This window comes from Ochotona curzoniae, unplaced genomic scaffold (genome assembly GCF_017591425.1).
Source record: "Ochotona curzoniae isolate NIBS_2020 unplaced genomic scaffold, NIBS_Ocur_1.0 contig_2723, whole genome shotgun sequence".
In the NCBI taxonomy this organism is placed as follows: domain Eukaryota; kingdom Metazoa; phylum Chordata; class Mammalia; order Lagomorpha; family Ochotonidae; genus Ochotona; species Ochotona curzoniae.
This window is the reverse complement of record NW_024465573.1, coordinates 6,662,363-6,690,050: the sequence shown is the minus strand read 5'-3', so window position 1 is coordinate 6,690,050 and position 27,688 is coordinate 6,662,363. Positions and strand designations below refer to the sequence as shown.

The 27,688-nt window shown below is 38.8% G+C and overlaps 2 protein-coding genes across 9 annotated transcripts in view; one reads left to right on the top strand and one right to left on the bottom strand.

Moving 5' to 3' along the window:
* Positions 1 to 20,592, top strand: part of MTMR2 (myotubularin related protein 2) — an 89,480-nt gene extending 68,888 nt beyond the window's left edge. The window contains exons 9-15 of one of the 2 annotated variants that reach the window (XM_040976822.1): positions 695 to 883; positions 10,923 to 11,108; positions 13,557 to 13,763; positions 14,386 to 14,478; positions 18,159 to 18,272; positions 19,345 to 19,521; positions 20,016 to 20,592. In XM_040976822.1, the coding sequence (XP_040832756.1) occupies positions 695 to 883; positions 10,923 to 11,108; positions 13,557 to 13,763; positions 14,386 to 14,478; positions 18,159 to 18,272; positions 19,345 to 19,521; positions 20,016 to 20,177 (1,128 nt within the window). In that variant the 3' untranslated portion in view covers positions 20,178 to 20,592. The remainder of the gene's footprint in view (positions 1 to 694; positions 884 to 10,922; positions 11,109 to 13,556; positions 13,764 to 14,385; positions 14,479 to 18,158; positions 18,273 to 19,344; positions 19,522 to 20,015) is intronic. The other variant, XM_040976823.1, reaches the window with a different exon arrangement.
* Positions 20,593 to 27,688, bottom strand: part of CEP57 (centrosomal protein 57) — a 30,411-nt gene continuing 23,315 nt past the window's right edge. For 4 of the 7 annotated variants that reach the window (XM_040976826.1, XM_040976829.1, XM_040976828.1 and 1 more), the window contains 3 exons: positions 27,393 to 27,628; positions 26,044 to 26,188; positions 23,268 to 24,467 (listed from right to left, as the gene is read on the bottom strand). In XM_040976826.1, the coding sequence (XP_040832760.1) occupies positions 24,237 to 24,467; positions 26,044 to 26,188; positions 27,393 to 27,628 (612 nt within the window). In that variant the 3' untranslated portion in view covers positions 23,268 to 24,236. Of the gene's footprint in view, positions 22,768 to 23,267; positions 24,468 to 26,043; positions 26,189 to 27,392; positions 27,629 to 27,688 lie in introns of those variants that run through there. The other 3 variants (XR_005883455.1, XM_040976827.1, XM_040976831.1) reach the window with 3 other exon arrangements.

The following is a 27,688-nucleotide window of genomic DNA, read 5'->3' as shown; positions in this document are numbered from 1 at the left end:
ACTTGTGATTACTGCTGAAGGATTAAATTATTATTATATTATGGGGGAAATGGTAGGGTTGGGTTAAAGGGAGTGAGGAAGTGGAGATGGAGGGAAGAATGCTATACCTATAAACTATATCATGGAAAATAATGATAAAAAATACAAAAAGAAAACAAATTAATAACAAAACCTGGGGAAAGTCAGCTCAATTTTCTATTACTGACATGGTACTAAATCTTCAAAAGTGGGGCTTACTTATCCCCATACTTTTTCTTGATACCATGTCATCCAATATCAGTGATCTCACAAAACATTGTTTGGCTAAACAGTTATGCCATGTTTTTCACATGTTGGCTTCAAAGAAAGGTGAGGATTACATTTGCTTTTTAGTGATGTGATTTTGTTTGTTTCTATTTCTCATGACACAGCTCCATAGGCTCAGGGATCCCTTCTCACTTCCACCCTCCACCCTTGTTTTTCTCCTATATAGTGTAGTTCTTGAGCAACAGCTATAGGCCATCAGTCTTCTATTTAGATGTATGATAACATTGTATGGTAGAGAGTCCCACATCCTGTTGTCAAGATGTCAATACTGTCTTTTTTCCCCCAGGCTAGGTTTTGAATTTAATTTGATAGCAGGGCTTTCTATAGTACTGTTTTTGAGGACTACATTCTGACACCTAAAGGTTGTGTTTCCATTTTCCTAATGAAGGTTTTATCATGGATTCATCCCGAAAGTCAAGCCACAATCACAAGATGTAGCCAGCCTATGGTAGGAGTGAGTGGAAAGAGAAGCAAAGAAGATGAAAAATACCTGCAAGCCATCATGGATTCCAATGCCCAGTCTCACAAAATCTTTATATTTGATGCCCGGCCAAGTGTTAATGCTGTTGCCAATAAGGTGAGCTTGTCTTGCAGTACATGAAATTGTAATTGTAGTTTCATGAGTCAGCTGCTGGGCTTGGTAGGGCCACATATGCAACAGAAAGACCTTAGACTCTACAATCATAAAGATGTAGGTTCTAATCTTTGCTCTTATGCTTGATAGTGTGATTTTGAGTTGTGATTTTGAGTTTTAATCTTATTAAGGCTTCAGTTTGCTCATTTGAATATGAAAATAATAATAGCATAATGTTCCTTAAGAGTAAAAGGTATCTGGGCCCAGTGTGGTAGCCTAGTGGCTAATGTCATTGCCTTGAATGTGCCAGGATCCCATATGGGTGCTGGTTGTAATCCTGCTTCCCATCCAGCTCCCTGCTTTTATGGCCTGGGAAAGCAGTGGCGGACGGGCCAAAGCTTTGGGAACCTGCACCCATGTGGGAGACCTGGAAGAGGCTCTTCTTGGCTCCTGGTTTCGGATCAGCTCAGCTCTGGCCATTGTGGCCACCTGGGGAGTGAATCATTGAATGGAAGATCTCCCTCTCTATCTCTCCTCCTCTCTGTACATCTGACTTTCCAATAAAAATAAATAAATCTTTGAAAAAGCAAAAGGCATCTAATGTAGTGCATAAATCTGTGCTTCCTTGCAAGCAAAATTTTTCATTTCACCCTGCTCCACATCTGACAGCTGAGCTTGTGACTTAGTGAAGCTTCTATACAGTGATGTTGTTAAATAGTGACCCTGTTCTCAGTAACCCGTGGAAGCCTCTTCTGATGTCCTATACCTTCAAAGATTGTCCAGACTGAGGAACTTGCAGTTACTGGGAGAATAAATGTCAATATTGTGGAAAAAAATTCTGGTTCAGTTTCCAGTCTTACATAGAGGAAGGAAGAAGAGAAATACAATTTGTTTTCTAAACATATTTTTCACTACCAAGAAATAATGTATTTATGGAAAAATTAGTGAATGCAGATAAAAAGGAAGAGGATATTTAGAAAAATCAAACGGTTGTGCCTAAAGAGATAAACCATAAACCTTTGCAATACCTGAATATAGAGATGAGGCTTCAAAAACTTATAAATTGGAAGATGTGTATTACCTTTTATTTCCATTTTTCTTCAGCTTTTTGATGTTCCTACATATGATACTTTCACATATTTGAATAAAAGAAGTCGTAATAAGTTTGTTTTAAATTGACAGTATATATTTTCTTTTTTAATTGAGAGGTAGAATGACGGAGTCGGAGACAAAGGCCGGCTGCTCTTACCTGCTGCTCACTCAGAGACCCTGCCATAGCTTTTGGCAGAGCCAGTAAGTGGAGTTTCAGGCCTTGTATCCCGTGTGTGGCAGGAACCCACTGAGTCAATCCTGCTAGCTCCCACGGTCTGCATGGCTATGTAGTGGAAGGCAGGAGCCAGGCTGTATCACTGCTCACACGGTGTGTGTTACAGTCTCAGTCAGGATTTATTTGTATAGTTTTATTGCTATAACTAATGATAAGACCTGTGGTGGAAGATCTAGGACATTTCTGTGGTGAGTTTCCGTTACAAATATTGCTTGGATGATTAGAAATTAAACTGGGGAGGATATATTTAGTTTTGTTCTGCTTAGCTTTTTAAAGGGCACTGAGTTCCAGGAATTTTTTTATTAAACTATAAATTTTCTTTTTTCAAGGACCCAGGAGAAGCCTGGCATCCTAAACTGCTATTCGTTAATCCTTTAGTTGTAGAACATAAAGATGAAATGAGAGAACATGGAGGGACTGACATATAGTTGTCTTCTCTTCAGTCGGAGGGAGTCTTTACAAATCATGTCGTGAAATGTTTCGAGATAACCATGGTGACCTTTGCTGTCTGTTGGGCTAGGATGTATTATTAGTCATCGGGAAGCCTGTATTTCGTGCTTCACACAAGATTAATCATTCCAAGTTTTCAATGGTAAAAAATATTTCAGCATAATTTGGGTGTTCAGGCTTCTGCTCTTTTGTGTTAGGCAGTATGTATACACATGTATGCATATTTTATATATGCATATTTTAAAGTAATCCATGAATTCAACATGAACCTGTCAATTTAAAGTGCTTAATTTTTACATAAATTCTTCAGCATTGTATCTGTGTCTTGTATTTTTTACATCAGGATTCCTGGTTTTTAAAGAAACAGCAATGATGACATGTCTCATATTTACCCATTTCCTTTATCCCACTCCAACCTCAGAACAATACTAGCACTGTCATCACTATATGATTACTGAAAATGTGTTGTATGTTCACAATGGAGCCTGGAACTGAGGTGGGAAATCAACCCTGGGTATTCCCTTGGGGTTGCAGATGCTTGGGGACTTGCGCATCATCTGCTGCCTCCAAGGATGGTCATTAGCAGGAAGGTGGAACGGGAGTTGAGCAGGCATTTTGCTATGGGTTGTAGGCATCCCACCAAAGCCTTAAGCACTACCCCAATGGTCATCCTCCATTCCTACTCTTCTCCCTGCTCCCAGCTGGAGGCTGCTACCGGGAACACTTCAGCCCTGGCTGGGGGAACAGGATTCTCTGGGTGCTGCATGCTGACAGCAGCTTGTATGCTTTATTGTTGAACTTCAGCTTTGCTTGATACAAAGTCCTTACCTTATGCAATGCATACCTTGAATGCATTGTTTATTTTCCTTTTGCATTGTTTCAAGAACTCTGAAGAGATATGTATCTTTATTTTCTGTAATTTTCCCAGTCTAGTTATTTTACTAAACTTCGGTTTGTGTTTCCAGATATGTTTAGGTACTGTATCAATTTGTAATTTTCAAATTTTTAAAATAATTTTCATGAGCCCCCCTTCTTCACTGAACAATTGTATTTACTTTGCGTCCGTGCTTTGGTTTATTCATGCTGGGTTTGTTGTTGCTACTTCCTCCTGATCCTTTTTATGCCTCTATAACTGATTTGTTTTTATTTTTAATTCATCTTTAACACAGATTCAGTGTGCTTTGTATATAGAATTCTGGCAGCACAATGATATTCCCCACTTTTTTTTTCCTTCCTTTGCTTCCTTTTTTTTTTTTAATGTAACATTAAATTTGATTACTGTAATAAAGGTTTAATGCTTCAACAAATGAGAAATTTAACAAAATAAAAAGACATTTGTTTTTTCGTGGGGAAACACATAACAGTTCACCCGTATACATCTTTTAATTGTGAAGATTGTCATTTTCATTTTGTTAGGATTTGTATTGATTCTATAACTCACCTTAGGTAGTATAAGCATTTATTGCTATTGATTCTTTTAATCCACAAGCAAGGAATGCCTTGCCAATTTTTTGGGTCCTTCATGATTTCTTTCACTAATGTTTGGTAGTTTTCATTGTAGAGCTCTTAATTTCTTTAGTTGAGTTTATTACTAAGTATTTGATGTTTTTATTTTGTCACTATGGTGAATGTTATTTGTTTTGATTTGTTAATGAGTTTAGCATTAGCATACAAAACAGCTAGATTACATTGTATGTTTATATTGTAGCCTGAAACTTTATTGAATGTTTATCAATTCTGTCAAGTCTGTTTATATTTAAGATTTATCTATTTTATTTTTAAAAAGTTTTAAATTAAAAAACAATTGTTGGAAAGTCAGATACACAGAGAGGAGGACAGGCAGGAAGATCTTCCGTCCATTGATTCACTCCCCAGGCTGCGCTCATTTGAATCCAAGAGCCCAGAGCCTCTTCCAGGTCTCCCATGTGGATGTAGGGCCCAAGGCTGTGGGCCATCCTTGACTGCTTTCCTAGGCTACACATAGGAGCAGGAAGGGGATTAGCAGGGACACAAACCAGCACTTATATGGGATGCTGTTGCTTACAGGTAGGGGATTGGCCAATTGAGCCTCTGCATAGGCACTTGTTTTATCTTTCTTTGAATTACTGTTTTTATTTGAATGGCAGAATTGCAGAGAGGAGAGACAGGTCTTCCATTCAGTGGTTCATTCCCCAAATTGCGGCAGGAGCTGAGCCAATCCAAAGCCAGAAGCAAGAGGTTCTTCTGGGTTTCCCACATGTGTGCATGGGCCCAAGGACTACAGGCTTGGCTGCTTCCCCAGGCTTGAGTAGGGAGCTAGATTGGAAGTAGAGCAGCCAAGACATGAACTGTGCTCATGTGGGATAATGGCACCTGAGGGAAAGGCTTAGCTTACTACACTATGGTGCCAGGCTCCCCAGTTACATTTTATATCAGAAAGGCTATGCCTGCTTGTTAATTTCCACTTGCCTGTTATGTTTTCAACCCTTCATTTTTTATTCTGTGTGCATCTTTATGAAGTGAGTTTTTAAAGGCCACATTTAGTGGGGTAGTAACTTTTTATCCATTCAGCAAAACTAAATATTTTGGTTGGTGAATTTAATCTGCTTGATTAGTACTGACAGTATTAGTAAAGAGTAAGGCCTGTCATAATGATTTACATGCTGTTACTGAATTTCATATGGCATGTATTTCATTTTTACTTTCTTTTTTTTTTTTTTAAAGATTTATTTTTATTATTTTCTCATTGGAAAGGCGGATATACAGAGAGGAGAGACAGAGAGGAAGATCTTCCGTCCGATGATTCACTCCCCAAGTGAGCGCAACGGGCCGATACTATGCCGATCCGAAGCCAGGAGCCTCTTCCGGGTCTCCCACGCGGGTGCAGGGTCCCAAAGCCTTGGGCCGTCCTCGACTGCCTTCCCCGGGCCACAGGCAGGGAGCTGGAAGGGAAGCGGGGCTGCCGGGATTAGAACCGGCGCCCATATGGGATCCCGGGTGTGCTAGGCGAGGACCTTAACCACTTGGCGCCACCGCGCCGGGCCCATTTTTACTTTCTTTTTAAAAAAGATTTATTTTCATTGGAAAGGCAGATTTACAGAAGGAGTGGCATAAAGATCTTCTGTCTGCTGGTTCTCTCCCCAAATGGCCGAAACAGCCAGAGCTGAGCCAATCTTAAGCCAGGAGGTTCTTCCAGGTCCTCCATGTGGGTATAGGGCCTGAGGGCTTTGTGCCATCCTTTGCTGCTTTCCCAGGCCACAAGCAGGGAACTGGATGGGAAGTGGAGCAGCAGGGACACAAGTGCATCTACATGGGATCCTGGCACTTGCAGGGAGGAGTAGCCAATTGAGCCATCATGGGCACACCCCCACTTTATTTCTATTGCAGAATATTCTTCACAGTGTCTTGTAAGGCTAGTTTGGTTTTGGATGTTTTTAGTTTGGTTTATCTGGAAAGTACTTCTTAACCTTTAAAGGATGGATTCAATGGACATATTTTCAGTTGGAAGGTATTTTTAAAATTTATTTTTAATAATTACTATATGGTTGATCAGGGTGGGAAGGATCAAGGTTTAGGGAAAATTGGGTGAATTTGTTTTTTCCAAATTTGCCATTTCTTGTTGTTCCTGGGAGAAGGGAGAAACAAAGGGGAAACCCACTCATGACTTTCCACACATCCCAGTAAGAAATTGCCACCTCATATCAACAGAGTCTCAAAGTGTACATATTCCAAAGGTTGTGTCCTATGTGGCTTGGACAGTTCTGAAATGCTGATTTCACCAATCAAAGGATGATGTCATCCTCCCCATGTCCATTGGCTCCATTCACTGAAATTGTTTGCTGTCTTCATTTGCTTGGGGTTGTTGTCCAGTTAGTGCTGTTCTGCTACAGTACCAAATGTGCTGCCTTAATCTCATTTTACATTGGGGCCTGTGTACACTGCTCCACCTTTTTCTCATTAACTAGGGCATGTTCTTGCAGGCGAGTCCAAGTAGCTGGGCCAGGTGTCCCAAGCATAGCTGGATGCCCCACCCCTGGGGTTCATGAACCTGACACTTACCTATTATGCCAGCCCTGAGACCCGGATCAGGAAATCCAGGCCCTGACAGATTCTCCCACCTTGGGGTTCATGGAACCAACATCTACCTAGAAGGTGGGCCACAGGATCTGGGCCAAGTGATTCAAACCCCCCATTTCCCCCTGTTCCTGGGGCTCAGGAACCCATCCCCTACCACATATGTAGACTGCATGATCTGAATCAATCTACCCAACCTATATCAGATCCCCTTCCCTGGAATTCATGTACCTAGCCCCCATTTGGCCCAGGCTGGCATGACTTGCCTCACCTGAGCTTCTGCATTCTTACTGCACTGCCTGGCCTAGTCTAGTCTGCCCCCTATTCCAGCTCCTGCTGGTGGGTGTTGCAGCCTATCCCAGCCAAGCCTGACTGCTATCTCAGTCCTAATGTGAACTGGCTAGTGTTGTGGCCCAATCTGGCCCCTCCTGCCCCCTACGCTGGTTCTCAGATCTGCCATTGGGTGTTACGTGCTGGCCCAGACTGATCCGTCCCCAGACCTGATCTACATGTATGCATGCCAGTGGGTATCGTAACCTGGCATGGTCTGGACTGCTGTTTGCCTTGCTTCTTATGCTCCCCTGCAGGGTCAATGTCTTAATAAAGGAGTTTTCCAAGCCCCTGCATCGAGTCTCCTCCCAATGGTAGTTCTTGTGTACACCAGTGGATTGTTTGCCCAGGTTGACCTTGTCCACCTCCTGTCCTGGTGAGAATAGTGGCCTTCCTCAACCAGCCATACCCATTCTGGTTCTTCTTGTTGGTTGTTGTAGCCCAATGTTACCTGATACACACCCAGACACAACAGTCACATAGTTCAGCGGGAGTCAAGACCTGGTCTGGCCAGTTCTACACCCAAAATGGCTCTCACAAGTACCAGTGGCGGCTGGAGTCAAGCCCAGTCTGTCGCTCTACCGCCCCAGTGCACACGCTTGCCAGTGTAGTCAGTAGCCATGTACACTCATGCCAATCCTACTCTCGTTCTCACCAGTGGGAACACCAACCCATTTGGAGTGCCCTCTTAACTCCCCAGCAGGGCCAGACACCAGAGCCAGAGCCAGCAGAGATTGCAGTGTTGGAAAGTATTTTTAAAGGCTTTGAATACCTGTTTTCTGGCCTGTAGGATTTCTGTTGAGAGGTCTAATGTTAATCTAATTGACTTTCCTTTATATGTGACTTTATACTCGTTTCTTATTGTCTTTAGGATTCTTTCCTTGTCTTTAACTTTTTTTTTTAAAGATTTATTTTTATTATTTTTTTTTATTGGAAAGGCGGATATACAGAGAGGAGAGACAGAGAGGAAGATCTTCCGTCCAGTGATTCACTCCTCAAGTGAGCGCAACGGCCAATGCTATGCCGATCCGAAGCCAGGAGCCTCTTCCGGGTTTCCCACGCAGGTGCAGGGTCCCAAAGCTTTGGGCTGTCCTGAACTGCTTCCCCGGGCCACAGGCAGGGAGCTGGAAGGGAAGCGGGGCTGCCGGGATAGAACTGGCACCCATATGGGATCCCGGGCGTGCAAGGCGGAGGACTTTAAACATTGCACCATCTCACCGGGCCCTGTCTTTAACTTTTGACAGTCTGATGACAGCATACCTTGGGGAAGACCTTTTTTGGTTGAGTTGGCCTGGAATTCTTTTGAGCTTGTATCTGAATGTACATGTCTCTTCAAGACTTGGGAAATTTTCACCTATTTTTTTTAGCAGGTTCTCAATAGCTTTTTTCTTTTGTTGTCCTTTGAGAATTCCTATAAGTTTGTGATTGTTTAATGATACCCAATAATTTGCATACTTTATTTTTGTCTGATTTAGTTATTTCAAAATTCTTGTCCTCAAGGTCAGAAACTCTTTCCTCCATCTTGTCTATTCTGGTGTTAAAACTCCTTTTATCTTTCATTTCACTAAAGATTTCTTCTCCAAAATTTGTTCTTCTATTTCTTCTCATTTTTGGTCTTCGTTTCTGAAATGATCATTTCTCATTTTATTTATAACTTATTGCTAAAGTCTATCATTTCATTAATGAGTTTTTCTCTTTTTTTTTTTTTCAATTTCTCACTTCTCATATCATAGCTTGCTTAAAGATAGCAGTTTCCAGTCTTTTTGGACACTGCCTGATGGATGGTTTTGAATGCTGCTTTTATTCTCTTCTTTTACGATAACTTCTATGGGATTCAGCCTTGATCTTCTCTGTAGTCATTTTAGGTGAAATCAGTTTTAGGATTCATGGTGTGAAGGCAAGAAATAAATGTTAAGACCTAGCTTCTTTTGATTTCATGTAGTCCTTTATAGTATGAGGGTTCAGTCTGTGTTATTTCCTGACTTCTGTTTATCCCAACATTCACCCACACAATTGTAATCCCTATATCTCACTGCATTTATGGCCAGGCCTTTCCAGGATCTCTGGCTTGTCATGCGTTGTTCAGTGTTGAAGATGCTCTTGGCAGACAGGACACATGATTCATCAACAAGACTATTATAAAGATTAGTGTTAGCCCCTTTTCAACTTCTCTTGGTCCTTTATTCTTTCTTTTTTGCACAGAGAAACTGTCAGTTTCAGCAACACATCTGTTGTGCTTTCTGATGATTCTTCATGAAACGCAAATAAAGAAGCAAAAAAAAAATTAGTAAAAATCAAGACTATTACATTATTCAGATGAGGCTGGTGCCATAGCATAGCTGGCTAAGTCTTTGCCTGCAGCACTACCATCCTGTATGGGTAGCTTAAGTTCCAGCTGCTCCACTTCAGATCCAGCTCCCTGCTAATGGCTTGCAAAAGCAGGGGAGGGGTACTGGCATAGTATCCTAGTAGAACCGGTGCCCATATGCTGGGATCCCATATGGGCACCGATTCTAATCCTGGCAGCCCCACCTCCCATCCAGCTCCCTGCTTGTGGCCTGGGAAAGCAGCGCAGGATGGCTCAAAACCTTGGGACCATGCACCCACGTGGGAGACCCGGAAGAGGCTCTGGGCTCCTGGCTTTGAATCAGTAAAGCTCTGGCCGTTATGGCCACCTGGAGAGTGAATCAATGGATGGCAGATTTTTCTGTCTCTCCTCTTCTCTGTATATTTGACTTTCCAATAAAAATAAATGTTCAAAAAATGCAAAAGCTAAAAAAAATAATAAAACGAGCAGAGGAGGATAGCCCAAATGCTTGGGTTGCTTCATCCATATGGGAGATGTGAAGCTCCTGGCCTTGGACTGGCCCAGGTCTGACCATTGATGCAATTTGGGGAGTGAGCCAGTGGGTGCAGGATTCTTTTGTGTCTCCTTTTCAAATACAAATAAATCTTATGAAATTACAGGTAAGGATTCAAAATATGGGCAAGGAAAGTTAGCATTTTAAAATGTTTAAATGCACAGTGGGATGCTGGACTTACATTGTCTGAACCAGCATTGTCGGAGCACACTTAAATAACAGACTGATGAGATTATAACTCCTTATGAAGGACTACGTTATTATGATGATATACAAAAAATCAGTTGGGTCTACGACCATACCACCCTGAACATGCCCGATCTTGTCTGATCTTGGAAGCTAAGCAGGGTTGGACTGGTTAGTACCTGGATGGGAGAAAAAATCAGTTGGAGGGGAATCCCAGACGCTACAGAATTGTACAATAAAGTTGAAATTTAAAATTAAACTGCTTAGGGCCTGCCTTGGTGGCCTAGTGGTTAAAATCCTCGCCTTCAATGCACCAGGATCCCATATGGGCACCGGTTCTAACTCCAGTGGCCCTGCTTCCCATCCAGCTCCCTGCTTGTGGTCTGGGAAAGCAGTCGAGGACGGCCCAAAGCCTTGGGACCCTGCACCCGTGTGGGAGACCTGGAGGGAGTTCTTGGCTCCTGGCTTTGGATTGGCTCAGTACCGGCCGTAGTGGTCATTTGGGGAGTGACTCATCGTTTGGAAGATCTTCCTCTCTGTATATCTGTGTTTCCAATAAAAATAAATAAATCATTAAAAAAAATTAAGCTGTTTAAATCATTCACTTAACTTCTGTAATGGCCACAAAAGGAGGTAGAGATGGTATATTCTCCTAATTATAAAAAACAGAGGTAGAAGCTTGTAATAAATTATGCTGTTATCCACACATTCCAATTTTCCCTAGTCACCAGTAATATGCATCATTTTTCCTGTTAAATATTTTATAGCACTTTCTCAAGAATATCCACATACAGTGGATATTTATTCATTTATGAATTCCCATTATTTTTTTCAGGCCAAGGGTGGAGGTTATGAAAGTGAAGATGCTTATCAAAGTGCAGAACTAGTTTTTCTGGATATCCACAATATTCATGTAATGAGAGAATCATTGCGGAAACTTAAGGAGATTGTGTACCCCAATATTGAGGAAACTCACTGGTTGTCTAACTTGGAATCCACTCACTGGTTGGAACATATTAAGGTGGGTATGTGTTAATATTTCTTAAATACGTCTTGAAGTCAATATGAAAATGTATCTTAACAGTAAAAATTGGCAATTTTGGTAATGCAAACTGTATCCTAACTTAGCTAAAATAATTTGTTTCCTTACAATTTAGATTTGATAGTTTTTCCCTGTTTCTAGTTTGGATTTCTTAAGACTTCCAAGCTTGCAACTAATTCCATTTTCTCAGAATGCTTCACTGTACCTTTTCGTTCTATTTAGTCAAGCACTACCATGTTCGTTTATTTGCTTTTGTATGTCATGCAGCGAGTCGTGCTAACTCATGGAGACCAGGGCTGGGCAAATAATATTGTTTGTTCCCTCAAGAGGTAGGGCAGCATTATCTGTTAGGTATCTAATAAATGTATATAGATGATCTGTGAAATTTGACTATTCTGATTAGGGAAATTAAACACACATAGGATACCATATTCATGTTATAAAACCTTAGCAAAATAAAGTTTATGGTATTATATGTAACCAAATATATTTTAATATTGTGAAATTATGGAAAATATTTTTCATATTTAGGAATCAACAGAATTACATGAGTACTCACATGAAAATGTCTAAAATTCAGGCAGAATTGAAGAGGTGGCCAAAATGAATAAGTACAAATTACTGTTTTTCTTTTTTTTAATTTGGAAAATTTAGCATTTTTTTTCTTAGTTATTTTTCTTGGAAAGGCAGAATTACAGAGACGGAAACACAGAGAAAGTTTTCCCGTCTGCTGATTCACTCCCCAAGTGGCCACAACCGCTATAGCTGAGTCCATCTGAAGCCAGAGGCAAGGAGCTTCTCCCTCATGGGTGCAGGGTCCCAAGGCTTTGGGCTGTCCTCAACTGCTTTCCCAGGTGACAAGCAGGGAGCTGGATGGGGAGTGGAGCAGCTGGGACATGAACTGGCACACATATGGGATTCAAGTGCCTGCAGGGAAGGACTTTAGCCACTAGGCTACTTCACTGGGCTGAATTTAGCAGTTTTAAATTGAAAAGATTTATGTTGTTATATTATTTTTCTTTTAGTAAATAATGTTTAATCACTTCTCAGCCTTTTGGCTAAGATCAGCTGTAAGTAGATGAATATTTGATAATTATTAGAAAAAGATGAAGTCTTGACTCACACTGCTAGGTTGTTAGCATACAGGATTCCTTTCATTCAGATATTTTATTGCATGATTTGGTGTAGCTTGTCATATTTTCTAGCTTTTTAAATTTATAAAACTTACATAGAATAGATTTCATGTATTTAATACATAATGTCCAGCTTCTAATGATACTTCATGTGGTTGTATTCTTCCCTCTTCTGTTTTTTTAATTTACAGTAATATTTTCAATTTGCATTTATAGTCAAAGGCTTCAACTTCACTAAATAAGAGAATCCAGCAAGTGTAAAGTAGAACGAATATAGTAGAGATAATTTCAGTCATATACATTTTTGAACTCTGTATAGGTGGTACACATCAAAGAAAACATATTTGTCTTTTTGGGACTTCAGTAAGCACAGTTATCTCTACTTGCATCCATTTGTTTGAAGACACAATTTTGTTCTTTTAGCTGACTACTATTGCATTGTGTATGAATGGTACATTTTCATTATGCAGTCATTAGCTGACAGACAACTCTGTTGATTCCATATCTTAGCTATTGTGAGCTGAGCTGCTATCAACATGGGAGTACAGATAAGTCCTTCATGGACCGATTTCATTTCCCTTAGGTGTAAACTCCCAAGAAGGGGTTGCTAAGAAGTTCCATTCACAGTAGCTTGCAAAACATTCAGATACCTTGGGATAAATTTAACCAAGGATGTGATAAGTTCCCTACAGTGAAAATTATAAAACATTAAGTAATAAAAGACACAAAAAATGTAAACCTCTATATTCATGGATTGGAATAACAGCATCCAAGTGTCAGTAATACTCAAGAACAATTTTTATTCAGTAAATTCCCAAAACAGCAAGGATAGTCTCTGATCTGGAAAAAACAATCCTTCCATTCTGTAAATACTAGAGGCCCTGGATAGCTGAAGTAATCCAACAATGAAAGAAAGCTGGAGGTTTCAGAGTAGCAGGTTTCAAGACATATTACGGGGCATTTACAATCAAAACAGCATACTACTTGCACAAAAACATGTGTACTAATGAAAGACCCAAAAATACTAGGAATTAATCTAATTAATGATTGAAAAAATGAGCTAAGAAAATCATTCTCTGGAGAAAGGTCTCTTCAGCAAAGGGTGTTGTGAAAATTGGATCCCTGCATACAGAAGTATATAGTAAGTCACTAACTTCCAAAAATTCTCTTTGGGAAGGGATAGGTGTTTTTCTCCCCATGTTATTGAGATACTCATAACAGCACTAGTAAAATTTGAAGCAGCATTTATTTTTTAAAAAATTAAAAAAAAAAAAAAAACCAAAACCTTTTCCAGCTTATTCTTGCAGGGGCTCTTAGGATTGCTGACAAGGTAGAGTCAGGGAAAACTTCTGTCGTCGTACACTGCAGTGATGGTTGGGACCGCACAGCTCAGCTAACATCCCTAGCCATGCTCATGCTGGATGGATACTACCGAACCATAAGAGGATTTGAAGTCCTTGTGGAGAAAGAATGGCTAAGTTTTGGACATCGATTTCAATTAGTAAGTAAAGAAACATGAGTCTTGATGTATTCTCAGTCTTGGGCACATGAAAATGATGTCTATGGTGTTCATCTACAAATACTTACCCTGAAGGGTAAACCTGTCAAGAAATTTTGTTTTGGATACCATTTGAATATTCAGGCTAGAGGCCCAGTCTTTCCTGTGATCTCTATTAGAAAATATTACATATTATTCAGATGGGTTGATGGATGGGTGTTCATGTCCAAGTGGCTGTTCAACGTGAATGTACAGGCAATGTACTTTTACTGAACTTTTCATATAGCCTTAAAAAGATGATGGCTTAATATTATTTTTCAGTTTGGCTGTGCAAAGTGCCCTTGCTCATACACATTTGGGACTAAGAGATGATGAGGTAGAAGTAAAACTTCAACTGTACTGAGAGTAAAGTGACTTTTCTGTCATGGTATTTCAAGACTAGAAGGTACTGAGAGCTTGGCACTTTTGGCTAGGTATTTTCCTAGGTTAAAGATTCCTGGGGGAGGTATATGTATGAAGACAGAGCAGATAAATATTAATCTAGAGGGCCACATCTGGCACTTACACCAAGTGTTATTTTTATTTGGGAATCTCCAAAAGCTCAATCTCACTGTCTTTGCTTCAGAGAGTTGGCCATGGAGATAAGAACCATGCAGATGCAGACAGATCGCCTGTTTTTCTGCAGTTTATCGACTGTGTCTGGCAAATGACACGACAGGTAACTAATCTGGGACGTCTGTTCTTACATATACTATAATTCATATAAAATGAAAATTCTTGTAAAGTTTCCATGAGGTTAAGTTGTTATAGTCAGACTGTGTATTAGAATTTTTTTTGGACTGTGTATTGTTAAAGGTTGCAGATTTGGAATTAGTAATTGCCAATTTGATTCCACTAGCATTTTGACATGTGCGATTGATAAACCAAGATGTCACCCTTTGTTTTAAACAAAGAACACTGGTTATGCAAAACCTTTATTAGAAGCCCATCTTTACGGTGCTAAGGGAAGTAAAGAAGCTAGGAAACTTAAGCTAAATAAAAATCCTAATTTATTTAAGAGAAAAATGGGTTTAGATGGCAATTACAAGAAGGAAGGTATGGCCTAGTCTCAGTTCTTTTCATTTTTAGGTTACTGAAAGAGCTACCGTGCTCGTAAACCTTCTATTCTTTTAGGATGATATCACAGGAGGAGGAAATGTGATTATTTTGCTACAGAGGCAATGTACTTTTACTGATCAGTTACATGAATAGCTTCTTCATGTAAGCATTTCATCTCAGGTGGTCAGTTTTGAGATTTGCTGGGTTACGTGAGGGATCGTTGTGATTACCACAGTATGAGGACGATGATACTGAAGTACACTGGAAATTACACAGCTTTTTAATTTGGGAAGAGATGGTACTACATAATTTTATTGCTTCTTGGAATAGGTTTGACTTTTTCCTGTGAAATTGTCTTAGCTACTCTTTTTGGGAACATGACCCAAAACAACAGAATCCATGATTGACTGTTTTCCTGTATTTGAGTTTTGGCAGCAAAGGTTACAATAAAGGAATAGGAAAGCACTTCTTTTAGAAGCCATGGCATGTTGATTGCCAAAATATCTTGAAAAGGACACTATGTGAATGTTTCTGGCATTTTTTCCCCCCAAGGATTGTACAGGTTTGTTTTAAATTTCTGCATCACATGCAATCCTTGCATATTTTTATGGAATTCAGTGCAGTATTTCAATACCATACACAGTATAAACCAAGGAAACCAGATAACCTCATTTCCTTAAAGGATCTTTATGTTTGGAATGCATAAGTTATTCTCTTCTTTTTAAAAATACTTATTTCTTTTACTTGAAAAAAATTAGACAAAGATCTTCCATCCACTGGTTCACTCTCTAAATGGCCACCACAGCTGGACAGAGCTGGGTGTACCTAAGGCCTGGAGTCAGGAGCAGGAGCTTCTTCCAGGTCTCCCATGTGGAGCCATCCTCTGTTGCTTACCAGGCAGCTGCAACAGAAGTGGGAGCCAATATATGAACCAGTGCCTGTATAGGATGCTGGTGCTGCAGGCATAGGATTAGCCCATTATGCCACTGTACTGGCCATAGCTTCTTTTTAATTTATAGCACATTATTGTAACTAGTCATCTGTGCTTTGAAACACCAGAAATGACTACTTCTGATGGTACCCAGGATCTAACCTCCCACTGTGATCCTATTACCAAAGACTGCTGAATCACTTATTCTCATAGAACATGTACTATCTTTCTGTGCTTGGCTTATTTGACTTAAGTGATAAGGGACCTACAGTATCATCCGCCTAACTGCAAATAATCAGTATTCCAATCTTTATATGGTTAATATTTCATTGAGTATACATAACATTTTTATAATCCATTCATCCACTTATGGATAACTAAAGATTGAGTGTTGTTTAGAATACGGAGCACAGATCTGTCTGCTAAGCTCACTTTATTTCCTTTGAATATATTCCCAGATGTGGGACAGCTATAAGTTGTGGTAGGTGTTAAGTTTTAGATTTTTGAGGACCTTCTCTTCAGAAGGGCAGTGTTAATTTGCTTTCCAATCAGAAACACATGAATTGTTTTTCTGCAAATACCTTGCCAACATGTATTCTTTCCTTTTGTTTTGCCATCCTAGGACCTGGCAATGTACTGTTAGATTGCTATCGGTATTTTCATCTAGGTACAAGTTGTTAGAAACTCCTTTGTACTACTTCCTATCTTGATGTTTTTTAGTGACCCATTGTTTGACATTGTTGTGTATTTATCTCAAAAAAAGCTTCCAGTCTGTTCCAAAACTAAGCAGTTTAATTTTAAACCTGTTTAGTAAATGCCAGATAATCTAATGTTTGATAGAACTTAAAATATTTTATAATGGGGACTTAAGGAAATAGTGCATGTTAAAATAGAACCAATTTTATTGTAATTATAGCCCAATTCTGTTCCTTTCCCCTATACTCCCATCCTTACACTCATCTCTTCACTGGATCAGGAAGCAGTTGTTAATGGGCTCTTCAGATTTTAAACATGTAAAGACAAAAACCACTGTCTTCTGCATATGATTTAAAAAACCATAGAAGCAGTTAATGGGCTGTTTTACTTTTGATATTAGTAAGTAAGTACTGATTAAGCTGTCTTACCAGAAGTGAGCTAACAGTTCTGCCAAGACAGTAAAGCTACCCTCAGTGCAGCTCCTGAGGATTTTGTTTGTGCCCCAGAGTGCTTTCATAGTTGGCTGATAAGGTTGTTAAAAGTATGCACGTACAAGAGATGGGGTCATTTTTTAAATTATTAAATGAACTGTGATGATTTTTAAGACTTATTTTTTGGAAAGGCAGAGTTAGAGGGGAGAGAGATCTTCCATCTGCTGGTTTACTCCCCAGAAAGGGCCATAACAGCTGTAACTGGGCCTGTTAGGGTGACCCGTGTGTGCCCTTGTTTCCCAGATGCATTAGTACGGAGCTAGATTCGAAGTGGAACAGCCATGACTTCAATTGGGGCTCATATAGTACGCTGGCCACTCAGGCTAAAATTTATCCCATTATCCATGGCACAGGCCCCAAAGGCTCTTAATCGCTTTTTTTTTCCTGACATATGCTTTAACATGTTTATTCAGCTTCACAGCCACAATAAATAAAGGTCTAGTGACTACCCTTTAGTATTCAAGAAATGGGCTGTGGTATTCTTACTATGGCTTCCTGAAGTTTAGGAGGCTGTTCAGGGCCAGAGCATTCTCATCCCTATGATTTTGACTGCAGCTCTGGACTATTTCAATAAGGACTGTTCGAAAGAATAAACCTTGGAATACTCCCTTGCAATCCTGTAGTTGGTAGTTTTTGAATATTTCTGAAGTATTAGGCTGAATTAAACCAAAGCCTTTACTATTTGAGGGTATGTAGTTCTAACCCATATTACTCTATAGGTCAAGATATCCAGTCGAGATTTTGGTCTGGATTAGAGGGTGAAGTTTTAGTTGGGAAGATGCTGTAGAAGTAGTGGTTTCTAAGGGACTTTCATTCAGGGTATATTGCCTGCAAAGATTTTAAGTACACTGACTTACAAACTTCATCTGTTTTGCATATGTGACTTTATGTACTGCTTTTCCTAGAGCCAACTTTGGTAACTTCTTGTAGTTATTAAAATGACTGCTGAAACGTTAACGGAAAAGCTTACAAAGTCATTCACACTTTTGATGGGAAAAGGAGGTTGTCAGGAATTGCCTGAGAAAGTTGGAAGTGATTTTTGAACAGAAATGCTATAATGGTGTAGAAACACACATTTGAATGTTAACTTTTTAAGTACTGTTAGAGACTTGCTAATTGTGATAAGGACAGACATCCTTGAGAAAATTGTAATTTTGTGTGTTCCTGGTGTTAAATTTGCAGTTTCCTACCGCATTTGAATTCAATGAGTATTTTCTTATTACCATTTTGGACCACCTCTACAGCTGTTTATTTGGAACATTCCTCTGTAATAGCGAGCAGCAGAGAGTAAAAGAGGTAAAGTCTGAGTTATATCCTTCCTTCCTCCATCTCTTCTATGTACTCTTCCTTACAACGTGAGCCAGATTTCACTCAACTTGCTTTCGGGTTCCATGCTGAGTCATCTTTTAGCTGTAACGTGGTAACTTTTCGCTTTACCTGGACCTGAACTTTACTGTCACAGGGCTATGCACTCACTGCTGCCTGACTTGTTGAGTCCGCTAAAAAGAACTGGAATAATGCACACCTGGACAGATGGGCAGCTCAGATTCCCAAAGGAAAATGCATATAAATGAGACTATTATACAGAAATCATGTAAAAGAAAATGTTTACTTCTTAAAATAAGGCTATTAGTACTGACTATTGCAAAAACAAGACATATTAAGTACAGAAAGGTCTCAAAAACTAAATGCTTTCTAGACCTTAAGTTCCTTTGTCAGGTGTCCAACTTTTAAACTCAGTGTATCCTTTGTGCCTAACATGCAGTGTTTCCCTACTTGGTGCAAACTCAATAACTCCTGCAATGTTACATAGCAGCCTTGCTTAACTTATAACCTAATTTCATCTTTCAAGAGTATTGGTAGGATTGTTCTAATTGCAATTTGCATAAAACTGTATTCTAAGAACAGCTTGGTGGTCTGAAAGCCTTGTCTATAAAGCTAAGCAACCATAACGATTTAAACTTTTTACCTTTTCTGAACAAAAGTTCAGTGTGTGATGTGTTGGGCTCCTTTAGCTTGTTTCAAAAGTCACCTGCATTCCAACACATATCTTCTTAAAAACTGATTTCATTGTGTGCATTAGTCGACAGACTTGTATTCCTACTTTTGGGCTTTTATGAATAATATTGCTCTGAACTTTTATAAAATTCTCATATGGACACATTGTATGTTTTGTATATACTTGGGAGTGGTACAATTGGGTTATATGGGAACTCTGTTGGAAGAGTGCCACACTTTCCCATGTTTTAATGTTTATTGTTAAAGTGTTCAAGTTCACACCCGCCAAATTGCTAACATTTTACCGAAAGTATAAGCACTCTGGTGTGGTATAAAATCCTTATATATACATATATATAATTTTTTACAGAATCTTCCTAGAAGGACTGTGTCACTGTGGTCTTACATAAACAGCCAGCTGGAAGACTTCACTAATCCTTTGTATGGGAGCTATTCCAATCATGTCCTTTATCCAGTAGCCAGCATGCGCCACCTAGAGCTCTGGGTGGGATACTACATAAGGTGGAATCCAAGGATGAAACCCCAGGTATGCTAACACCCTAGGCCATATACTATGGAATTTTTTAGCCATGCAAGTGTTAAGTTTACTTTATCTGTCCCTCTTTAAACCAACTGGAAAAATTATTTGTGCATATAAAAACCTTACCTCTCTACCTGTTAAAAGAATTGCATTATATAACATCTTAGGGATACTGTTTCACTAGGGTGAAAAAAAAGTGATAGGAAAGTTAAAAACATCTGTTTGACAAGGTAAGGATGTTACAACTGGTAACAGTTGAGACAATCTGCAACAATAGGGAATTTCTAGCATTGTTTTGTTGATTGTAAAAGCAGTTTCAAGAGCATTCACACAGTGGGTATTGTTGGGGGACACTTGAGCAAACTGGGAAAGTTACAGTAGTTAATGGAATTTAATGTTTGCTGATGGATTGCAAAGGTTGGTCACAAATCATGGGAAAGAAATCAGCTGTGACAGAGTGACTTAAGACTGTCCCCTGAATAACTGTCTTGTCCTTTTAGGAACCTATTCATAACAGATACAAAGAACTTCTTGCTAAAAGAGCGGAGCTTCAGAGAAAGGTAGAGGAACTACAGAGAGAAATTTCCAACCGATCCACCTCATCCTCAGAGAGAGCCAGCTCTCCAGCACAGTGTGTCACTCCTGTCCAAACTGTCGTGTGAAAGGACTGAGACTGACTGCTATGAACTTGTTACAGTGGCAGCTTTATAAGTAGAAAGTCTTCCATGTTTAAAACACATCTATGAGAGAGTTTGGTTGCTTTTATTTATTCTCAATCTCTCTTGGGTGAGTTTAGAACTGTAGCAGCATAGCTATGTGAAGCTAGACAAATAGAACACTAATCTTTTAAAAGTTAAAGATGTAAATCCTGGATTCATGCTGGGAACTATTTTCGAATTTTAAGAAGGAGGATGCTATCTTAATAAAACTACTTTAGAAAAATATCTCTTGATGGAAGAGCACTCAGTGCACACAGGAACATTAGTTTTCATAAAGATTGGGCCTCAATATTGTGGCAAACCAAGATTTCATACCCTTTCAACAACCTTCCACATTTGTGGTAAGTAAAAAAAGTATGTCTTCAGAATGTTATGAGTACTCATAATTGAAAATTACTGCTGATAATTATTTGTATACTTACCAGAAAGTTATTCCAAAATGATGCCTTATGGCTATGTCGGTGGGGAAATAAAAAGGGAAACGTAAAACAACCAGGATATCTAAGATTAATACGCTCTTCAGGTTAGTTTCATTTTCCCAATTACTAGAAACATCATAGGACATGTTACCCTATTTTTTGTGTCTAACAACTGCCGAGAAACTTGCCATGTACCTTCTGTTGCATTTGCAAATTAATTGGTTTTTCTCAAGTATGCAGAGTTGTACTGTGCTCAAATTTCACATAAAATATTTTACTACTATGTTGCAAATTCTGAAACGCTAATAAATGATTAAATGTAACTGCAAGAAAAAGCTGCATCACAGTCTCAGTGCCAGTAAAGGAAATCTTGTTTCACTGTTGGCCTGCTGCAGGGGTTTGGTGCTGGTATGACATCTGACTCCTTTGTTTTATTCGAGAAGAGATATGTACTTAACTGTTACAAGGGAGCTTCTTGCCCCTTATCTGTTTAAGAAAATTTCATCCATGTTTAAACTTGTTTGCCTTAGGATTTTTTTGGGCAGAAATGTTATTTGGAAATTTAATTTGCCTGCTCCAAATGGAAATGCTCAATTTGAGGCCATTTTGCCTTGAGGAGCTTAGAAAAAAGTGATATGGGGAGGAGATTACGATGTAACTGGTTAGACCACAACTTGTGATGCTCACATCCTACATCACAGGGTGAATTCAGAGCACTATGGCCCTGCTGCCCACGGAGAGCCCCACAGGAAGTCTCTGCCTGGTCCAACCCTGCCTGTTGTGCTTATACTGGGACTGAACCATTGCATAGAATGGTTTCCCTTAGTAATTCACTACGATTTGAACCTTGCCTTGCTCTTGGTTTTACAGGGAGCAGTATTAGTACAATTGGTACCAAAATGATTGGCTATTGTGTGAAATTTACTGGTCACTTGATTACTGTGTTAAAATTTTCCTTACAGTAAGTAGTTAATAAGCTAAGTTTTGCACTCCAAATATTAAATCCATTCTCCATTCAATCATAATCATTAGCCAACATAAAAGAATACAGCTGGAGATCAATAATTTCAAGTTTTCTATTGTAATATAAAGAGTGGTTTAAATTCTCATAAATTTCACTCAAAAGCGAGTAAAGTCTCTGTTCAAAACCTTCCTGTGGTTTTCCTCATTTTATGTAAGAAATCTAATTGACGTGCATGCACTCTAAGCATTTAAGATGGCTCAGGGCTTCAAGTGTAGGAGGGGAGAAAGATCAGTAGCACTTTACACAATATTTCATAAGTGTGAAATTCATTGTTGATGCATGTCTATGAGATGGCAGAACAGATGTACCTTTCCCAGGGAACACAGAATTTAGGGAACACAGAACTTAGAGATGAATAGACTCCTGATACCTGCTCTCTGCCTACTGTTCCATTCTCACTTGCACACATTTTTTTAATTACCAGTACTATTATGCTATTCCATGGAAACTATAGTTTCCTGCCTCCTTTCACTGTTTTCCCTACTGACTGATTCCTATTCTGCAGATCAAGGTTAAGGAAAGTGAGGCCTGCAGGCAGGACTTGAAATCAACAAATCTAAAGGCTACTTTCCTTAAGTTGATAATACTGTATGGTCTGCAAATATCATCCCGATGACTCCTGGCAGAGAACAGGTTGACCAACTGTGCTAGATGTTAGGTGTCATGTCATCCTATGAGAACCTATCCCAATTCATCAATCCTCTGTATCCCACAGCTCTGCATACAGGACTATAAGCACCGCACTCAGTGCCCTGTAGTAACACTTCAGAGGTCTACAACCAGTACATAAACAAACTGTAGGTCACAGGGCATGGTATCCAAAACGGGCATCTTATATATCTGCAATGCATTAAAGTTCTGATTCGACATAAGTGGACAGATTATTACATATTCATTTACTATAAAGTATCAGATAAAACTGGAAGTATTTATTTTAAAATCTCACCTTAAAGAGTATCAAAGGCTGGAATGGTTGTTTCAGTTTCACTTATAGTTCAGCGCTGGGGTGAGTTTTAGCACCATTTAATCACTTTTCTAATGAGGACTTTCAGCTACTAAAATTCAAATGATTGTTACACTTTTTAATGACCTGAAATTTAAACAAGGAGATGACAAAAGTTTAATAGTTGAAACAATGAGAAATATTTACCATGTGAACAGCAGTGATTTTCACCTTTGGGTTCTTGTGAATGTGATGAAGCTGCAAACCTGCTTATTAGAAAAGTACATGCCCAAGTATCCAGAGGATTTCCAAGGACTTCACAAATCCTTCCCCCACCGAACCAGGACACTGACAGTGCTGGATGTCACAGCTCATGCCTGCTGTCTGGATATTCTAAAACTTCAACAAACCACAGGAAAAGCAGGTAGGAGAATTTTACATGTGGCTAGTGTTTTACTTACACGGCTGGAGCATCCCCCCATACAAGATGAGAAGATCCCACTTTGTTGCTGATGGTTTCATTGTAAGCATAAGAATGGCAAATAACATTGTATATTCCTGAATTTTTTATAACATGTCCTATTTACAGGTGCACTTTCAAAGTATATAATAAATTAAGCCTTTATTAACAGATTAAGGAAAGTTTGTTTCCTTAAAAAGGCTGTTTTATTGACTTCAGTGACAAACTTATAAAATGTTAACAGGTCTAATAATCTATGCAAATATATGATTTACATTGACATAATTTGGGTGTACAGTTCATAATGCATTCAAACTGTGTACCCATAAAAGCAAATATTCAACAGGTTCTCTAAGTTACAAGCTTAAGAACCATAATACTTTGACTCAATAACATGATTACAAAATTATTTAAAAAAGCTTATGCATATGTTTCACATCTCTCTCCCATTCTCATTACAAAATTTCATTCACAGTTTATATTGTAAAATGCTTTTTAAGTTTTAGAGGTAACTGACTTAAAATGATTGCTTAGATCTTTAAAAAATATTAAAACAATGGATTAAAAAGCAATACAAATTGCTTTAATGTTGATCAATGTTTCATGACAGTGAATCAACAAAGTGCCAAAAAGAAACCAAAACAAGTTGCTTAAATATACATAAATAATTAAATACAAGAAATATCAATAGTCAAAGTATGCTATTAGTCATAGGGGAAATAGGAAGTGGGCAAATTCTGTAAGAGGAGGATTAAAAAAAGACTATTTAGCAAACATTTCCTTTGAGACAGCCTCTTATTTTTGAAAACTTAAACCCAACTTTATTTATAATATAAAAACTAATTTTAAAAATCACACCCACAAGTAAAAAAATTGGTGATTTGTTTACAAAGTACAGTGCATGAGTACAGCAAATTCATCTTCAAGAAACAGTAATGTGTGTTTTCTGAAGCTTCAAATTCCCTTGGCTTCCACTGAAATGTTAACATTTATTGAGGCTGAAAAAAAAAAAACAGGTCTATGTAATGAAGCTTGAGCCTCTTAACACTTGCTATTCACTAATTCCAACATAAGTGAATATGTGACCTGGAAAATTAACTGTCAACATCTGATTGGTGAGATACTTATTATCTTAATAAAATTTATGACCTGATAGTCAGTAATCCCAACACAAATCACCACTTTGTAATGAATTCTGTATGGTTTGCATGTCCTTCAATAACTGCAGATTTTTCCTGCTTTTTTCTCCAGGTCGTAATTTGGTATAATCCTTCTTATTTGTGTTCCCTGTGATTCCAGTTCGGTTGCTGCTGCTTCCATCTTCCTCAAGAGTCTTCTTCGTGGATCTTAATTCCTTCCTTTGTTTCTCTGTCTTCTGCTTCTCCAGCTAAACCAAATCACCAACGCAGGGGAAAAAGGAAAACATTTCTTCTAATAGTACCATTAATGCAAACAACCTTGTCCAAGATTAAAAAACTATAGTTAAAACTATAGTTTTGTACTTGTTAATGTTCTGTCCATTATTTTGATGCTGGTCATACTATCAGACAGTATTGTCAAATGCCAGATAGGGTAAGAAGCAAAGGAAAGATGACATGGCAATGGCTCAAGGGAGGGAAAAAAAAATACAGGAAAACAACTCACAGAATTCTAAAGGGAGGAAAGGAGGAGAATGGTATACTGGAAACCAGTCTGAACAAAAATGATGGATGAAGAAACAGAGGTACGTGGTACTGAAAACAAGTTTGAATCTTTTAAATTATTCTTACAGTAAATATTTTAAATGACTTAAAACAGGAATATTTGTATGTGAGCTAAACTCCAGCTGACATGTTAGCTTTATTTTCTGTAATGAGATGCCAAGTCTAACGTACAAGAAACAAGTTAGACTGTTACTCTCTACAGAATTATTTATATATGCTTCTTTTTTCAAACATGAACTTTGGAAAAAATACTTAAAAATTCAAGTTTTGGAACTGAAGACTGAAATGTACAATAGCTCTATCATTTGCAAGTAAGCTTAAAATGCCCTGGTGAAGGTTAATTAATTTAAAAATACATACACTCTTCTCAGATAGTCTGAATAAATGTCAGTCAAATTGGTTCCATCAGTGAGAAACATTTTTGCAGTAATTCCTCTCCCTCCATAATAAATCTAGCAGTAAATGGCCTTGATATTCCTACTTTGCAAAACAATGTCTGTCTGTATCTATCCAGTCTGCCTACCTTACAATTATTTTCTTGGTCCAATGACAACCAAGTCCGATAAGCCTAACAGTCTTGCTAGTCTTAGCCACTCTACCTTGACCCCAATCCATTACCCACAGCAATAACAGAATCGTGCTTCTGACTGAAAAACCTACAATGACTTCACTGCTGAACTTGACTCCCATCAAATAAATGGCTACTTTAATAGAATGGGTAACGGAATTAGGAACTTTTCCACTTATCTATAATCCTGCCCTATGAAAACTAAGCTCAAAACATTTCATTCTGGATAAACTCCGAACCATTTAAGCTCATCACACATTTAATCACACACATAAAATAGGTCAGTAGAAAGATTTTTAGAAAGTTTGAAAAATGCAGGTTCCTCTCAGTACAAAATAGTCTTGAAATTGATGTAATTATTTAAAAATACTCATTTTCCATAAATCCTTTCAGCAGCCTTAATATGCATTAAAAACTTTCTGCACCAAAATAAACTTTTTAAATTCCATTTTTCAAATAGCTTAAGCACTCTTGTATTTAAAACAATGCAGCTTAAATCCACTGACTAAAATCCGGTGCTGTCTTAACACACTTATGACCAATTCTTAATGAATTCAGTAAGTACTTTCTATAAGGAAATATCCCTCCTTATGATATATCATTAGCATCATCATTTAATATTTTTCAGAAAGTACTCCTGCACCCCTTTCCCTCTTAAATCTTTAGAACTGAGCAAAGAATACAGAGCTTACCTGGGCCTGGTACTTCCGAACTTTAGTTATTTGGTTGGCTTTTGCCTCCATCCTTCCCACTAATGCCTCTAGTTCACACTCCAAGTTATCTTTTAGCTGAGCAGTTGGTGACTCCTGGATGAGTTTTGCAAGTTGTTGGTGATCACTGTATACAAAGTGAAAGTAGGGTTAGGTTACATTTCCTTTGTTTCACTGCTAGGACCACTCACCAAAGGTTTCGGAGTTAAAAGGTTACGGCAAAAATCTTTAATTTCAAAAGTTAACTGTACAGTCTGTTTCAACTATAAGAGCATCCTATATCTAGGGAAATATCCTGTCCTTCAGAATCATTGTAAGTTGTATATTTAACTAAAATTAATTTATAAGGGGTCTTAAAGTTCCCTGTTATAAAAAACTATGGTTGGGGCCAGCACATTAACTCAACTGGCTAGTCCTCCACCTCCAAATGCTGGGATCCCATATGGTGCCAGTTAGTGTCCCATCAGCTCCACTTCCCATCCAGCTCCCTCGTGGCCTGGGAAAGCAGGAGAGGATGACCCAGAGCCTTGAGGTCCTGTACCCAAGTTGGAGACCCAGAAGAATCTCCTGGCTTTGGATTGGCTCAGTTCCAGCAATTATGGTCATTTAAGGAGTGAACCAACAGACGGAAGATCTTTCTCTTTGTCTCTCTATATTATATATACATCTCCCTTTCCAATGAAAATAATCTTTAAAAAATGTTTCTTGGGCCTGGTGCAGTAGCCTAGCAGTTAAGGTTCTTGCCTTGCATGCACCAGGATCCCTTATGGGCACCAGTTCTAATCCTGGCAGCCCAGCTTCGCATCCAGCTCCCTGCGTGTGGCCTGGGAAAGCAGTTGAGGACAGCCCAAGGCCCTGGGACCCTGCACCTGCGTGGGAGACCAGGAAGAAACTCCTGGCTCTTGGCTTTGGACTGGCTCAGCTCTGGCCATTGCGGCCGCTTGAGGAGTGAATCAGTGGACGGAAGATCTTCCTCTCCATCTCCTCCTCTGTATATAGGACTTTCCAATAAAAATAAATAAATCTTTTTTAAAAAGACTTTTACAATTCTTGGCACTAAAATAAGCTTACTTTTAATATTCTATTGGCTTTCTGTCTATCAATAGGGAAAAAAAATCTGCACTATAAACCTTAATCTTCAAAGCACTGAGCAAAAATAAGGTTAAATAAGGGAGATACTCTACCTCAATAATTAAATTAGAGTCCAAGAAGCTTGGTTGGTTCAAAGATTAAGCTCACCATTATTTGTTGGATAAAATAGCAGGTCTAACAAAAAGCTAAAAGAATAGTGAGGTTTCAGAACTAAATGTAATTTAAACATAAAAACTCACAAGCTCATTTGCCCAAATTCATCCTGTAAAGTCTGTAAGACTTCTGACAACTCTTCATGAATGCTGCAGGAGGGAGGGGTGCCTGACTTCTTACTTCTACTGCTTCGTGGCGACATTTGTTTCACCAAAGGAACATTGTTGACTACGCGATCGTTGCACAGAACTTTACTGTGCTGTTTCAGTAGATGCAGGACATGCTGAACGTTGGCGACCACGGCGTGACTGGGACTTGTTGACTAAAGAAGGAAGACAAAACAAAGCTTTCTTTTTATTCCCCAAGCTAAAACTAAGTGCCT